Source organism: Sinocyclocheilus rhinocerous, unplaced genomic scaffold (assembly GCF_001515625.1).
Source record: "Sinocyclocheilus rhinocerous isolate Xijiao unplaced genomic scaffold, SAMN03320098_v1.1 scaffold3288, whole genome shotgun sequence".
Classification (NCBI taxonomy): domain Eukaryota; kingdom Metazoa; phylum Chordata; class Actinopteri; order Cypriniformes; family Cyprinidae; genus Sinocyclocheilus; species Sinocyclocheilus rhinocerous.
In genome coordinates, this window is record NW_015655612.1 from 401,347 (window position 1) to 416,338 (window position 14,992).

The 14,992-nt window shown below is 38.6% G+C and overlaps 2 protein-coding genes across 3 annotated transcripts in view; one reads left to right on the forward strand and one right to left on the reverse strand.

Moving 5' to 3' along the window:
- Positions 1-939, forward strand: part of LOC107718841 (E3 ubiquitin-protein ligase FANCL-like) — a 20,143-nt gene extending 19,204 nt beyond the window's left edge. The window contains exons 13-15 of the mRNA XM_016526084.1: positions 354-470; positions 633-704; positions 865-939. Coding sequence (XP_016381570.1) covers positions 354-470; positions 633-704; positions 865-900 — 225 coding nt within the window. The 3' untranslated portion in view covers positions 901-939. The remainder of the gene's footprint in view (positions 1-353; positions 471-632; positions 705-864) is intronic.
- Positions 741-14,694, reverse strand: LOC107718826 (serine/threonine-protein kinase VRK1-like). Of its 2 annotated transcripts, XM_016526057.1 has the most exons (13): positions 14,295-14,694; positions 13,897-13,952; positions 13,728-13,797; positions 13,083-13,170; positions 12,533-12,641; positions 11,900-11,992; positions 11,441-11,573; positions 6,971-7,091; positions 6,561-6,619; positions 5,095-5,252; positions 3,015-3,155; positions 1,536-1,694; positions 741-1,308 (listed from the first exon to the last, which is right to left on the reverse strand). In XM_016526057.1, exons 1-13 carry the CDS (start codon positions 14,419-14,421, stop codon positions 907-909), a joined length of 1,716 nt encoding a protein of 571 aa, XP_016381543.1. In that variant the 5' UTR covers positions 14,422-14,694; the 3' UTR covers positions 741-906. The 2 variants fall into 2 exon arrangements, with proteins under 2 accessions (XP_016381543.1, XP_016381545.1); XM_016526059.1 differs by lacking the exons at positions 6,561-6,619; positions 6,971-7,091.
- Positions 14,695-14,992: the final 298 nt, after the last annotated feature.

Genomic DNA, 14,992 nt, shown 5'->3' on the forward strand with positions numbered 1-14,992 from the left:
GAAAACTTTTTTTTTTTTTTTAAACTGACCGTTTCTCACACAAAGCTATCAAGCTTCAGAAGACTTGGAATATATTGTATGAGTGGACCACTTTTTTGATGCTGGTTTTATACACATCTTTTTTGAAGATTAAAAGTTTCTATCCCCATTCATTATAATGGCATACAGTATAAGAATATCTGGTAGATTTGTCAATATTTCTCCTTTTGTGCTCCAAGGAAAAATAGAAAATCCTACCGGTTTGAAACAACACAAAGGTGAGTAAATGATAACAGAAATGTCATTGCTGGTTACACTAAGATAATTTGTTCCTTTACTGACAGCTTATCTCATTTTGTTGTTGTGTACTCAAGAGTTTCAGTGTTGAATGTGGCATCTGCTACTCTTATCGACTTCAGTCAGCCATTCCAGATCAGGTCTGCAATGACCCTCGCTGTGGCCAGCCTTTCCATCAAGTGTGTCTTTATGAGGTAAGAGTTCGAAGATGCAGTAAATCAGCAGACAGAAATTGAACAGTATTTTAAACATCAGAACAATCATAGATTACCATGCCAAGACTAATATGCAATTTTCTAAAGTTTTTAATGTGGTAGTGTTTATTTCATCTTTTATTTATTGATTTGTCTTCACAGTGGTTGAGAGGTCTGCCCACCAGTCGCCAAAGCTTCAATATTGTGTTTGGAGAATGTCCTTACTGCAGCAAGGTAATATTCAAATTGATCACAAAAACGCAGCAAACGCACCATAAAAAAAATCACTTTATTTAAATCCACAAATACATTTGTTAAAACTTATAGCTCATGTGTCTAGTGCAAAAAATGACTGAAAAATAATTCATGCTAATTTGTTTTGTTTTTTTCCCAGCCCATCACTGTGAAAATGGTCACAGGAAATGCTTAACAACAGTCATGTGGTGTTACGGCTCCAGTGAGGGTAATACCAACAACCAACAACAGTCAGTATCATGACAACAAGGAAGATCAACATTCTTTTGATTGGCCATTTACCCTGATTTTCTGATTTCCCAAAACCATCTCCTTCTCTGTAATGGTACCGAGTCCATTCATCTTCCTGTCCACAAACATCACTTCCCCATTGGTTTCCTTCATAATCCGTTTCTTCCCACTGGTTCTGATTCCAGCTGTGTTTCCTGCTGTAGTTCCCCCAGTAGTCGACTTCACTGCTGAGTACTGTATGGTCATCTTTTAGACTCAGAGCATGTGTTTGCCGGTTCTCGTAGTGATGGTTTTGTCTTCCCCTCATGGTCATCCGGGTCTTGCCCTCATAAACATCTGAGTTCCTCTTTTCCTGTGTTGTTGGAGCAAATTTTATGTTTTCAAATTATAAGAAATAGAAATGAGAAGGCCGGTATGTTGAATTTGTTAATATAGGCTTTTGTATCAAACAATAAACACTGCAAACCATATTTGCATTTCCTGTGACTTGATGCTTTTAAAACATCAATCGATTTGAATAAGTGAATGATTGACTGTGCTCTATTTGGCATTTGGTCTGTGCTCTGCTGCTGGTTTTACTTGTTCAAATTCCTGTCTCTGTCTGGCTCCTGCTCTTGTTCTAGGATGAACTCGCGGAGGGAGGGGCTCATCTTCATCACTGATGTCCTCATCACTTTGATAAGGCATAGGCCTTTGTCTGATGCTTCCTTTAGCAGCCATGTCTGCTTTGTTTGGTCTCTGTGAAGATGGCACCAATGAATAATATCAATGAGAGTTATTAAACCACTGTATAACACTATATATTTATGTATGCAAAAGCAACTTTCTATTTATCAAAAATACTAAAAAAAAATGTATAACAAGTACTCCAAATCTTAATTGATAATAATAAGACATGTTTCTTTAGCACCATATCAGCATTTCTAAAGCATTAAGGAACACTGAAGACTGAAGTAATGGCTGCTGAAAACTCAGGCATAAATTAAATTTTTTTTTAAATCCTTATTAGGGGCCTTTATTGTATCCATTAGTTTTCTTATTATTCTTCAGCTTCTTTTTCCACTCTGGAAGTCTATGGCAGCCCATAGAACCGCTTGCGGGAAAGTTATGAAATTTGGCACTCACATAGAGGACAGTCTCAATATGAACCACAGCTAATTTGGAGTCTCTATCTCAAACTCTCTAGCACCACCAATAGGCCAAATTTGCACTTGTATTTCTGCTATCTTTCGAAAAGTAAAATTATTTTTCTTCTGATTCCTTGGCTCATGCTAAGTCAAATGCATACCAAATTTCTACGGGTCAAGATGTTTCGCAATTTTGAATTTTGCAAAAAATCTATTTTTTTAACTTTGTCTGATTTTCACCAAAATTGGCTCAGATCATCTTCAGACAATGCTGGCAACACAAAGCGTGTTAATGAATTTGACGAAATTAGAGCAAAAATGGACATGAGGCTGTATCTTTGCAATGCGGATTCTGACCAAATTTGGTACGTGTTATACCAAGCATGACCTGAGGGCACATGAGTAGTTTCAGCACAGCACCAACTACTGGTCAAAAGAAATTTTAAAAATTTACATTTTTGTTTATAATTTCAGAACAGTTTGACCAAAAATCATAAGATTGTTCTGGTCGGATTCGGAGCTGCATACCAAATTGAACGATGCCTAAATTTCCTATGTCTGCCTTTTTGGGCATCGGCCATTTTGAGTTTTGTAGTGAAATGCTGTATCAACAAATGTAGTAAATAAAGACAACTCCTTATCTCTTTATTTTAGTGATATGTTGTGCTTGGCCCTTTAATTACCACTTACAGCTATATTTTTTATAATATTTACAGTATTGCTGTTTTGCTGTATTTTTGATCAAATAAATGCAGTCTATTTGAGCATAAGAGATTCAAAAACATTATAACATCTTGCAGACCCCAAACACTATGAACAGTAGTGTATATATTTGTTATGTACTGTAAATACCCAGTTATACTGTGACAAAAATAAGTTGATTCCTAAATTAAACAATTATTCATTTTTTTTTTTTTTTTAAGAATTGTACCGGTTTGTGTGTCTCTCGTTTTGTCTTGCTCCGAACTTTGTTTGGTGTTGACCTGCCCAACTCTTCCTCATCATCTTTGGCTTCATCAACAGGCTTTGATCTTGTTGTTTTTTTCTCAGTAGTCTTGGGCTGGCTTGCAGCCTGTGGGGAGGTTATGTTAAATTAAATCACAGAAATTTACTTGCTTTTGTCTCTGAACATTCACAAGAGAGAGAGAAAGAGAGCACTCAATGTTCCCTCCCTGACCTGGATCCTGAGAGGAGAAGACCTGCCCTGATTAATGACATCTACTGCTCTCCCTAAGGTGGCAACTGTCCAAACTAAATTTGGCCACAGATCACCAGCGAGGTCAGCTGTAGGCAAAATAAACTCCAAAAGTGTTGGAGTGACACACGGAGCCACTGGCCTCACGCTGCCTGACGTGGTTTCAGGAGAACTGAGACACGAGGGGGACATTGATGGTGTTGTTTTAGCTTTTATTCAAAGGAACTGAAGCTACATCGTCTAGAAGGAGATGAACAGAACCACAGAGAAAAATAGAACTACAAAGAAAAGGGGATTCAAATCTTAATGTCCTTGCTCTTGACACTGATGCTTTCCATCTGTGCAAAATGTAGGGTGGTCAAGGTCAGAGGAAAAAGACACTTCTGCACACTGTTTTGTATGAACTATCCATACATCCTTGTAGAACATTAAAATACATTGATACTGCGACCATCACCCAACTACCTGGGCACAAACCAGGAACATCAATGTACTCACTGAAGGAACAATCAAATCTTCTCAGCTCTGAACTTGCGGTAATCATGGTTGTGCAGAATTGCGAGTGTGGTCACATTTACCTTTGTTCGCCGAATTTTCTAGAGTGAAATCCAGTCATTCAATTGAAATCCAAATGATCAGGAATTATGTGTGAGGGCAGATTTTGTACTGGGTTCAAGTTGAGCAAGGGATCAAAATAAAGCTGCTTGGTTTAAAAGTGACTAGATACATCGCTATACTATTGACTTCTGCCATTTTTTTGCAAGTGAAATTTCACTTAAATTTCTTAGCTCATTCATAGCATGATATTTTTTATATTATTCAAATCATTGTTTGTATGATTCATGCTTTAGTTATAAAACACTTGAAAATGCAAAGGTCAATCTAAACCTGTAGAACTGAGTTCTCCAGGTGGTACACTGTATTACTTAGAGTGGTTTCAATATCAGGCTACAAGTAGAGTAAATGACACCTTAAACACTGAGGGTATTTACCAACCCTTCTCCAAATCCTCAACACTGAGTCTTCTCTATTGAACCACAGATCAAATCGCTGGACAGCTTCACATAAAAATGAGAGGCAATTCTAACTGGCGCTCTTTTGGCCTCAGCAAAATGTGTGTATTCAACAGCCTCAAATTGGGTTGCTCGGGTGTTTGCAAAAGTTCAGCGGTTCAAGTTGGCAGTGATCAACTGTGAAGTGATTCCAGAGGAATTAAGGTCTCTCAACTCCAGACCTCTTGAGAGCCAATAAGCCTTTTGGCAAGGTCAGCAAAGGTTAACCTACAACACTACGGTCAAGATTCACCAGCTCATTCCCCTTATAGAGAAAAAGTGCCATTCTTGTCTCTTGTAATAGAGCGCAGGAATTCAGTGTGGTGTATTTTAAGCCGCTCAATTCTGAATGCACATATAGACACTGAAATACAAGCCTGCAAGTGATTGCAATAAATAAAAGCGCTTTAATTAAATAGCTCTCTTGTACGGTTTTCACACTGCATTGAGCTGTGACCCCAAGCTGAGGGCCTTCAGTAACTCTGAGTCTGTCACCACTGTGTAAATCTACTTTTTTTCTGGTCTGCACTACTTCGGCCCAACTCCAACGCCGCCAATTGGCCAGTTAGAAGCCTCTGAGCAGAAGTGGGAGTCAGTGTAGCAGGGAAAGGGTCAGAGGAGGGTTCCCAAACCTGAGCATCTCCTCTCTCTCCCAGACAGATAAATCTGCCGCAGCCCACAGGCTGCTCTGAATGCTCCAGCCCCGGCTCATATGGTCTCTATTAAGACTACTGGGCTGCTGCGCCAAAGCATCTCACACTCACCCTTTGTGTGGCTGGCCTGGCTGTCTCCGACGGTCTCGGCCTAGAGAAGTCCAATGGGCCTTGCGGCCCGGCCACTGACAGAATCTTCCTGAGGGCCTGGTAGTCTGGCTTTTCATTGTAGCCAAGGTTTTTCACAATGGACAGGTACCTGGTAATCTCTGCAAGGGGTCAGAAAGAAGGACATCTGAATACGTAAAACCTGGGATAGTGAAGATAGAAGGGATAGTTCACCCAAAAAAAGAACATTCTGTCACCATTTACCCTCATATCATTCCAGACTTTCTTTCTTCTGTGGAACACAAAGAGATATTTTGAAGAACATTTCAGTTTTTGTTCTAACAATGAAAGTTGGGGTCCAAAACTTTCGAGCAGCATGAAATTCATCTAAACACCTCCATTTATCCAATTAATTCAATCAAAATGTAGAGACTACATCGAATATAGCAACACAAATGTCAAATAACGTCAAAACTCATTGGTTCTTACACGTTACATGACTAAATGTCACCATATTTGATGTAGGCTGTGCATGCATGCATACAGAACAGAACTGGACTATGCCATTCAGGTTGTATGGATTAATTTCACACTACTCTTATGTGCTTTTTAGGGCTTGACATGAGGGATGACGATCTTCTTTCTTGGGTGGACTATAGCTTTAATATACATTACAATTTAATAAACAATACAATTTAATAAACAATTTTAAAAATCAGATGTTGAGCGGGACGCATTGTCGAAACACCTCATCATGTGAAGCATCCTAAATGTATATTTTTTGGCAACTTCAGAAGTGAGGACTACTGTGGAGGTGGACCATGGTTGTGTATTTGCATAATTCACAGATAAACCCCAACTGAGCTGGACTGCATGTTTTATGTTGATGCATCCTGCAACTGACCTAGATGCTTACTGAAAGCACGCGCAAAAGTCCAGCCAAGTGACAACCTGCATCTGCAGACTTAATTTTCATTCCAAAGGGAACAAAAACCACATCTTCTTAACAAATGGACGGTGGCAGGAGCACAATGTAGAAGGACCTCTCTGTTCATACGAGAACACAAATGTGTGTCTAATATGGGCACCTTCCATTCTTCACTGTAATAAATATGCTAGATGCAGTGCTACGCCGGTGCGTATTCTCTTTGTGGCAGCCCAGCTGAATGTATACCACATGCGCAGCCTTGATGCATGTTAGAGGTCTTATCTTTCTGGTCCAGCTGCAGCCAGCCTCTCAAGGTTGGGGGAATAAGGCCTCATCATAATCATAGATCACAAAGCCCCCTTTCAGAAGACGCACGTGCCCTCGCTCCCTGTGGAGGGGGGAAAGATACTGCAGGGACGCTAGAGTCCGTTGATGAAGGAGAGGCAAGGAGATTGTGCTTGTGGGGATGGCAAGGAAGCTAAGTCTCTGCCCCATACCTTGTTGATCAATGCAAATGGTCTGCACGCTCACGTGCACCTACCCGTGCTGGAGCCGGAGGTGGACATGATCACGACAGAATCTGGCAGGTTAGACATCAGCCTGTGGTCAAGAGATGATAAAGGGAAAGGTTAACCAGAGGTCCTGTTGCAAAATGCATCTGAATACACATCTTTGCTCGCAACCCATTGAAATACACAAGATATTTTAACAGTTTTATTGTGAAGAACTCTATCCTCTATTCTAAAGATCTGCAGATTCTTATAATCCACAGCTTAAATTTCCAGGCAAGAAAGAAAGCGTGTGGCCTTACACCTTTGGTGGAGTTTTAAGGCTTTAACGAAGCAGTTGAGTGAATAATTCAGGCGGAATAAGCACAGAAAGCCTCTGATCGGCAGCCACTGTACACAACAGAGCACAAGGCCTAGACCTGTGGTGAAAAGGGGAACGTACTTGGCCTTGGCCTCCTGGACCTCAGCTGGGTTCTTAAGAGATGAGAGCCAGGGCAGAGTTCCACACTGCCAGTGAAGCAAGCAGTAGCCCAACACCTCCAAGTCTCCTCGTCTGGATGGGGCTGTTGGAGAAAGCGAAGATAAGGAAAAGAAGTTGAGTGTCGGTTGAGAAGCCAGTTAAAACCCTTTGATTGAATGACCCGTCCATTGGCTGCTGAAATATGCCCTTATAAAAAAGGCGGAGAAATGGAGGGGGGATTGATATGGAGGAGTATTTTGTTTTCTCAGCTGGTGCCCTGGCCTGCCTCACAGGCTAACGGGGCTTTTCTAAGAGGGGCTGAGATTTGAAAGAGCAGGTCAGTTTCCTCCCACCAGCGTTCCTCACATCTCTCTCACACTCCCTCCTCCTTCGTCTGGTCTGGCGACTCGTCCGGGAACCTGATCCTGACGGCCTCTGACATGATCCAGACAGCCTGTGGCCCAGCCCGACACTCTCTCCGATGGAGAGCCAAGCAGTAAAACAAAGAAATAAATGTCTGGGCCCAAATAGTTTCCACATGTTTCTGGATTCCGTGGGGTCTCCGCTGGCCTTTAGAGAAGAGCTTGAGAGCGTGTGCTCCCTAGACCTCTTCCAACTCCACCTCTGCTCTAGCACATTACACAACTGCCATCTAGTGTAAATTTATTTTGTATACTAAAAACTTTTTACAAGGCCACTTCATCTTTTATTGTTCTCACATTTATTTAATATCTAAGAAAAAAAAAACTCTACCCTGGGCTAGATATCAATACAGATTTCTTAAATCGGTTCATTTCAGATTCACAAACTCTTGATTTGATTCAGATTTTAATTTGATTCAATTAGATTCTAACTCTTTTTTTGCTTACATATTCTTACATATCTAATTCTGTAAATTATACCAAGGTTCAGATGGATTCAAATCACAAACTCATCTTCTTGAATGATTAATTACGAGAACCAACTCATAAGAGCCTGATGTTTCAATAAGCACTCAGTTAGGATTCGGGCTACACGTCACACTGTATGTTTTTGATTCACTGAAAAGAACCAGCTCGTAAGACTCATTCATTTAGGAATCAGGCTACACGATTCATGCTGTATATTTTTTATTTACTGAACAGAAGCAGCTCACAAAAGTAAGTTGCTTGCGAGTCAGACTAAACTGGTCATGTTTGTTTTCGAATGAAGCCTGTGAGAACAACTCAAAATAATTTTTAAATCAAATTTTTTTTTTTTACCCTGCACTAAATTTTTTATTTCATTTTTATGCAATGCTTAACAACTCATACACTAGATTCTACGCAACTGTTCTTAACCTCAGGAGCTGAAGAGATTAGTATTTTTGGAATCAGTATAAGGGTTTTGGTCTTCAAATAAGCCCAATAGAGCTGGTTTCACACTTGCATAAGCTCAATGGGAATCTATCCCAGTTCAGTTTTAACAACACCACTCTAATGTTACAGCAAAAGCATTTGCTTATGCGCACCGAGTGTGAAATGGCCTCACTTAATCTGACTGATTAATCTTACACCAACCAGACAGAAGCAACATTTAGATATGAAATATTCATTTTTGGATCCCAGCTATTAAACTAAAATACATTTTGGGTCAGACTGACCAATTACAGGTTGACTTTAAGCCAAGGACCCTCAATGAATTACGTTCACCTAAATTTAAATCTGAATGGAACAGTTTTGTCAGTTCTGCTCATATACGAGAGTTAACTTCCCGTTAAGCATGTCTCTTCATGAAAAGCTCCAACTTCATCAATAAGGGTAAATTAAGGCACATCATTTGTTCGTGCCTAGAGAGTGTATTAACTCAATACTGTAACTGCAGTCCATCTCCTGAGAAATTACCTATTGACTGCATTCATCAAAAGGGAAAATCTCTGCCTAAATCCATGACCATCATTGATCCTGCCATGCCCATTACGGAGTCAGCCTCCTTGCCCGCTAGCCAGCAACACGATTAGACCACGTATATAGGTTTTCTTTATTTTTCTTCAACCTTGACCAAACTAATTTAGCAAACACACAATTTAATAGAAAAGATTTTAACATCCTTCGCAGGTGACCTTGAAAAAAAAAAGCCTCTTAAGTGGCATGTAAAAAGGGCACTATGACTAAAGACCAAAGTGCACAAGATAAGACATGCTCTGTAAACATTTTGTCCGCCTCTGTAATAGGGAACCGAAGGGGTGGGCTGCCTGGCCTAGTCCTGACACCGATTCACTTATAAAAAGGCCGATCCACAAGAATGATGTATTCCAGGCTGAGCACAACACCTTCCATCAGATAGAAGCTGTTGTTCATAATTACGGCCTATTGTTATTGTGATTATCCAAAGCGCCATGTCAAACTCTTGAACCTCTCCTTCTGAATTTCAGCTGGCTCACTTCAACCCTACAGGTGATAATTAGGCCTTTAGCACGGGGTTCAGCGGGACACGAAGTGCCCGTCTCTGCACTCCTCACCATGGTAACAAATCAACATCTACACGGGGTGCCAGGGGCCAAAAGAAAAGAAACACTCTGCAATCTGCATTCATCTTCAGGGCAGACGATGCTAATGACCTACACAACAGCCGCCGACAGCCTACGTCAAGACGGCTAGTGCGGTGACGTCGACTCGGCCACAGATTGTTTGATAGTGGCACAAACGAGGTTTGTCAAATTTACAGCCTCGCTGCTTTGAATTTAGCTTTGGGAGTGGTTTAGGACACTGAACTCCTGAGTCGGTGCATCAGTGGGTAGGTGTTTTTATAAACTCTCAAGTGTTATATCACTTGCCATATGCAGTGTGATTTACACAGTACAACTGGCCATACATTTACAGAGCAGTGAGACAGAATGAGGACCATATGTAGAATCCTGTACATGAAAAGTTAACAAATTGTATCAGGTAAGAACATGGTCTTGTCTGAAAGCAGCCAGACCTTGATCTGAACCCGAGCATGATTTACTTTCTGATGTATCAAACAATGTGTTGTACTGAGTCCGCGCTATGAGCTACGAGTCATGCACTTTTTTTTTTTTCAAATAATACACAAAGGCATTCCCACATATTCATCCTCCACATATAAAACCAACTTTGTAATAACACCTTACTGTTAAGAAAATATGGAACTAACTTTTTTGTCATGCCAGTGATTTTATAACTTGTTGATACCATGGACCCACAAACAAGATAATCTCCTTAAAGGTGACATATCATGAAATTATGACTTTTTTTCTGTGTTTGAAGTGCTATATTCAGGTCCCCACCCAGTGAATCTGCCAACCCAGGAAACGTGAAAAAGATTAACCCAGTAATTTTTTTTTTTGTAAGCCTTTCTCTGCAAGCTTGTGAAAAGAGGAGTGCGTCAGATATACTAAAGAAAATTACTGAAACTGTAATATCAAATTCAATAAATGTGTTTAAAATAGTATTGTGTTAAACATATTTAACATATAAATTAATCTAACATGTTAACTTTGACCAAATAAATATTTTAATATGTTAAAAATATATTTTAATATGTTTTAAAATATTATAAATATTTCACAAAACATTTTTGTAGACCACTTGGCACCATGGAGTTCTTGCTACAACAACTTGCGACATTTAGGGGGGGATCACCCATTGTCAAATATTAAACTTTAAATATTTTTCTGCTGACTGGGCATCTTGTCTTTTTTCATGCACTTTCAAAATTAACAGCAACAGAAACATGGCTATTAGCAAGCTTTACCACTGTGTATTCAGTATTGAACTCCTGTAATATCTTATGGCCAATGCATTCAGAGATATTGGCTTTGAGTCCCAGTTCAACAAAACATCAAAGCTTTAATTAATAGTAAATGCATACAAGATGCAGGTTATGACTTTGACTAATTAGGGATTTCTTGAATTAAGTCTGCCCAAGTAAGCATGGATAGAACAATCAATATCCAATAAAAAGGACTGTACACAATTTACAAGTTAATGTGTTTCCAATAGTGTCCCAGTCCCAGCAATATAAACAGGACCCCATTATAAGGTGAGTAAAATGGATAGTGAATTCATACTTTTTGGTGAACCTCTTCCTTTAAAGTGAACATGAGATTAAAACTGACACCATTTACTTCCTTAATGCATGTTCCTTGTCTAATTGTGGCTAATACATTGCTATTCCAAAGAAGGGCTATCTATGTAATTCTTAATCAAATTTACAAAACCACTTTCCTTTTCCCTATTACAATTCCAGATAGATAAAAAAGTCCCAATCTATGTTTATTTTTCTCCCTCTCATTGAATATCCTGTTTCACTTGCAAATACTAAAATTATGGAAGTAAAATGGGTTGTAAATGGCAATTCAGGTTGACTTTAACTGGGAAACGCAGGACATTTGTGCATAATAACATATGTTTCTACGTAATACCTCAGAGTGGTTTCAAAAGATGAAATAAACGACACATTCCACATTACCTACTCCTTTGTGAGCGTCAATGCTTGTATACTCAATAGTGCCATTGTGTCCTTTCTTGGGGTTCTCTTTGTACTCTTTATGTTCACCATTAGGACAGTATCTGTATGAGAGACCATAGTCAGCCAAGTACACCTGCAGGAGATAAAGTCAGCATAAATCATCCCAAAGACATGTTCTTTCAAACTGAATCTCTCCTACTGTACATGGTATGTTAGTGCTGCAAAGCACAACTAAATGGGGTCAGTATTTAGGTTGTGACAGCAGATTGAGATGTTGATTATACTCAAGAGTAAGTTTCAAATGTCATCAGTGCTGGCTCGCCGTCTTAGTAGACGATCAATTAAAGTAATAGAAAACACTTTCTTTTGAGTATGTACTGCACTTGAATAGGTCATTTATACACAAAAAGATAGCCAATCGTTTAAGACATGATTGTGTTGATGTGTATGCAGACTCACCTTGCTTGGATCTTTGTGTCCCAATAATAGATTGGCAGCCTTAATGTCAGCATGGACGTACTCATTGTCATGAATATATTCCAGCACATCCAGCTGTTGAGGGCAAAGTGACAGAGGGGAAGGTTAACATGAATAATTTAGAAACCTCATAATGACCTATGACTACTTGCAGATGAGCTGGACTCCCAGCAAATGCACCTAAAGTTTACTCAAAATCCAACATATTAAGTAATACTGTAAATACTTTTTGCCTTGTCACACTTCACTACACTTCACACATCACATTTAATCAAACCCTACAGATTATAGTGTGTTAATAAATTGTAATGAAGCAAGCAGCAGTGTTGTTATTGTTATCTATGACTAAAACTAAAAATAGTTTCCATAATTGAAATTAAGCTGAAATAAATTAAAACACAAGATGTAAAACTTAAAAAACTTGAATGAAAATTAGCAATGTCGACTTGACAGCTATCTAAAATAAAATGTTTAAGCGGAACTACTAGTTACTAAAACTTGATGAAATTATAGCTAAATACAAACATTAAAAATAAAAATAAGAGTATACAGATGATAACACTGGCAAGCAGCTCTGAACTCAAATTAAATGTTGCACATTCAGTGGTGTCTCACCATGAGAACACCCAACTGTAGCACAGTAGTCTTCTTCAAATGTCCACCATTCTCCATAAACACCTTCTGCAGGTCTGTACCCAGATGGTCCATCACCATAAACCTGTACCTACACAACCACAATGAAAATGTACTTAAACACACAATTATTAATACTAAAAAACATGGTTATAGAAAACAAAAAAGATGCACGTTTGCATTGTTTTAATGTCAAATTCAAGGCTAGGCCGTATGACAGTATATACTGCTGTATGTGACTTTAAATGTGTCGGTAATGGGTAAAGATTTGTGTGAGCCGTTTAACAGTGGGCAGGAATGTTTTATATTATTTACACATGAGAATAATAAAAATACAAAGCAAAGTCTGTCCCAGACACACTTTTAATTTACCGTTTTAAAACTGCTTTTGCACTAAACCCAGACTTATCATTCATTTGTTATTAATATTTTTTTTTGTCCATTGAGATCCAGACAGAATGAGAAATTAATTACATGAGACAAAGTACTCACGCCATGATGTAAGATGATTAGTCAAACTCAAGTACAATACCTTGTTCCGTTACTTTCAGTCAGTCCAGACCCCCAGTAAGTTGGAATCCCCAAAAACTCCAGCTTTTTGGACTTCTTCCATTTGTTCACTGTGATTTCAGAGTTAAAAATGTTTTAGCCATTTTATATATTTGCACATGCTTTATAAACACATAATGTGATATATATATACACATCTCTCACACACTCATAAAGAAGCACTTCCTCCAGCCTAGCTGGAAGAGGAATCTGTCTTGACTGGCTGTGCACCAGATTGACAGTTGGTCAGGGGCCCTTTTGAAAAACCAGCATCATTATCAGCAATTTGGTCACTCTCTCTGAATTAGAGCTCAAACAAGCTGGGATTGCACTAACGACCACAGAGGTGCATGTTTGCTTTGGTTTATTAATTCGCCTAGCCAGGCTAATTTACATCTATAGCCACTTCATCAGTGACATGCACTCCATGTTTGAGAACTCTCAGATGAAGATGAGGGGTCTTCAGCAATTTCATGCAACACTACTCTAAAGACTGCATCTGTTTCTATCTCCTTTGGCAATAATACAATCAGTGTTTATGTTTTATTTTTATTATTATGTCTTGCATAACAACAGAATTACATTACAAAATTTGGACAGAAGTTTAAAAAGGAACAAAGTATCTTACTAGTATCTGGCTTTGCTGCTCGTTGGTAAAATTTCAATTCTGAGAATAAAGGTCCATTTTCATGATATTCCTGAAAATGTACAGTATAGAGAGTAAAAATTAGAAGCACTGTAGACATTTATATGATTATTAATGATATTTGTTCAAACTGTTTCAATATATTTCTTACCACTTTGATCACAAAATCAGTGTCATCGCGAACAGGGACATTCACATCCCGAGAGGCTGTAAAATGTGAACAAATAAATAAAAAAAATGTGAACATTTTTAAACTTGGAGAACTATCCAATCCTAATACGTCTAGAGTCATTATCTTATGTGAGTCAAGGCGTGTCTATTTTTTAAACATGTACACGTTAAGTGTAAATATGTTGAACAAAATAGTGAACAAAAAAAATACAGTTTGAAAATCATTTTCAAATTCAAGGTTCACTTGCTATATAAATGTCCAGGTCTTTCAATTATGCTGCCCTAAGTTACTCTGCCACCATGTCTAATGCCATATAAGAAAATGAAATTATAATTGAGCTTGGCAATACATATTTATGCAGAATTTAACGTCTTTACCCAAGTAAATCAGTCCAAAACCACCTTTTCCAATGATTTTACCGATGCGCCAACTCTTCTTTTCTGAATCTGTTAAAATGTATCCTTCTGGAAGTGGACGGGGTAAAGTGTATTTCTTTGGTGCCATGATGTTAAAATGTCATGTACAAAGTGAGACTATGATTGACGACGAAAATGTAAAGTTTCTGTCAGGTTCCTGACTAATAGCCTTATTTAAGTGCTGTTTCACAAACAAATTGGTTATAACAACAACAACGCGTTCTTATAAAAGCATGTCAACACTCTAGAAGCATAATATTATATACAGAAACAGAATTTCGCCTCATCATAATCACAGTTTCAATTCTTCTACACAGTTCCGGATCGTTTCACTGCAACAGCCTGCTAGTGCTACTTCCTGAAAGAGACACTCCCGCAAAATCGGTTCCAAATCTTTAACAACCAATCAAAAACAGTAATGCGTAATGCCTTTCATATTCAACCACCAATAAAATAGGTAGAAAGGCGGGGCAACAGCCGTAGCATATGTTTTATCACAGGACAGAGTCGATGTCTTTCAAAATAGGGACGAGAGGTTCCACTCGTTTTCGCGAATCGGTTCTTTTGGACAGTTTGCTGCAAAGAACTGATTCAAAAGTCTCAGGTTAGTTTCAGCTCAGTTTCAGATCATAAAAACAAAGGCATTTAATGTAATTTAA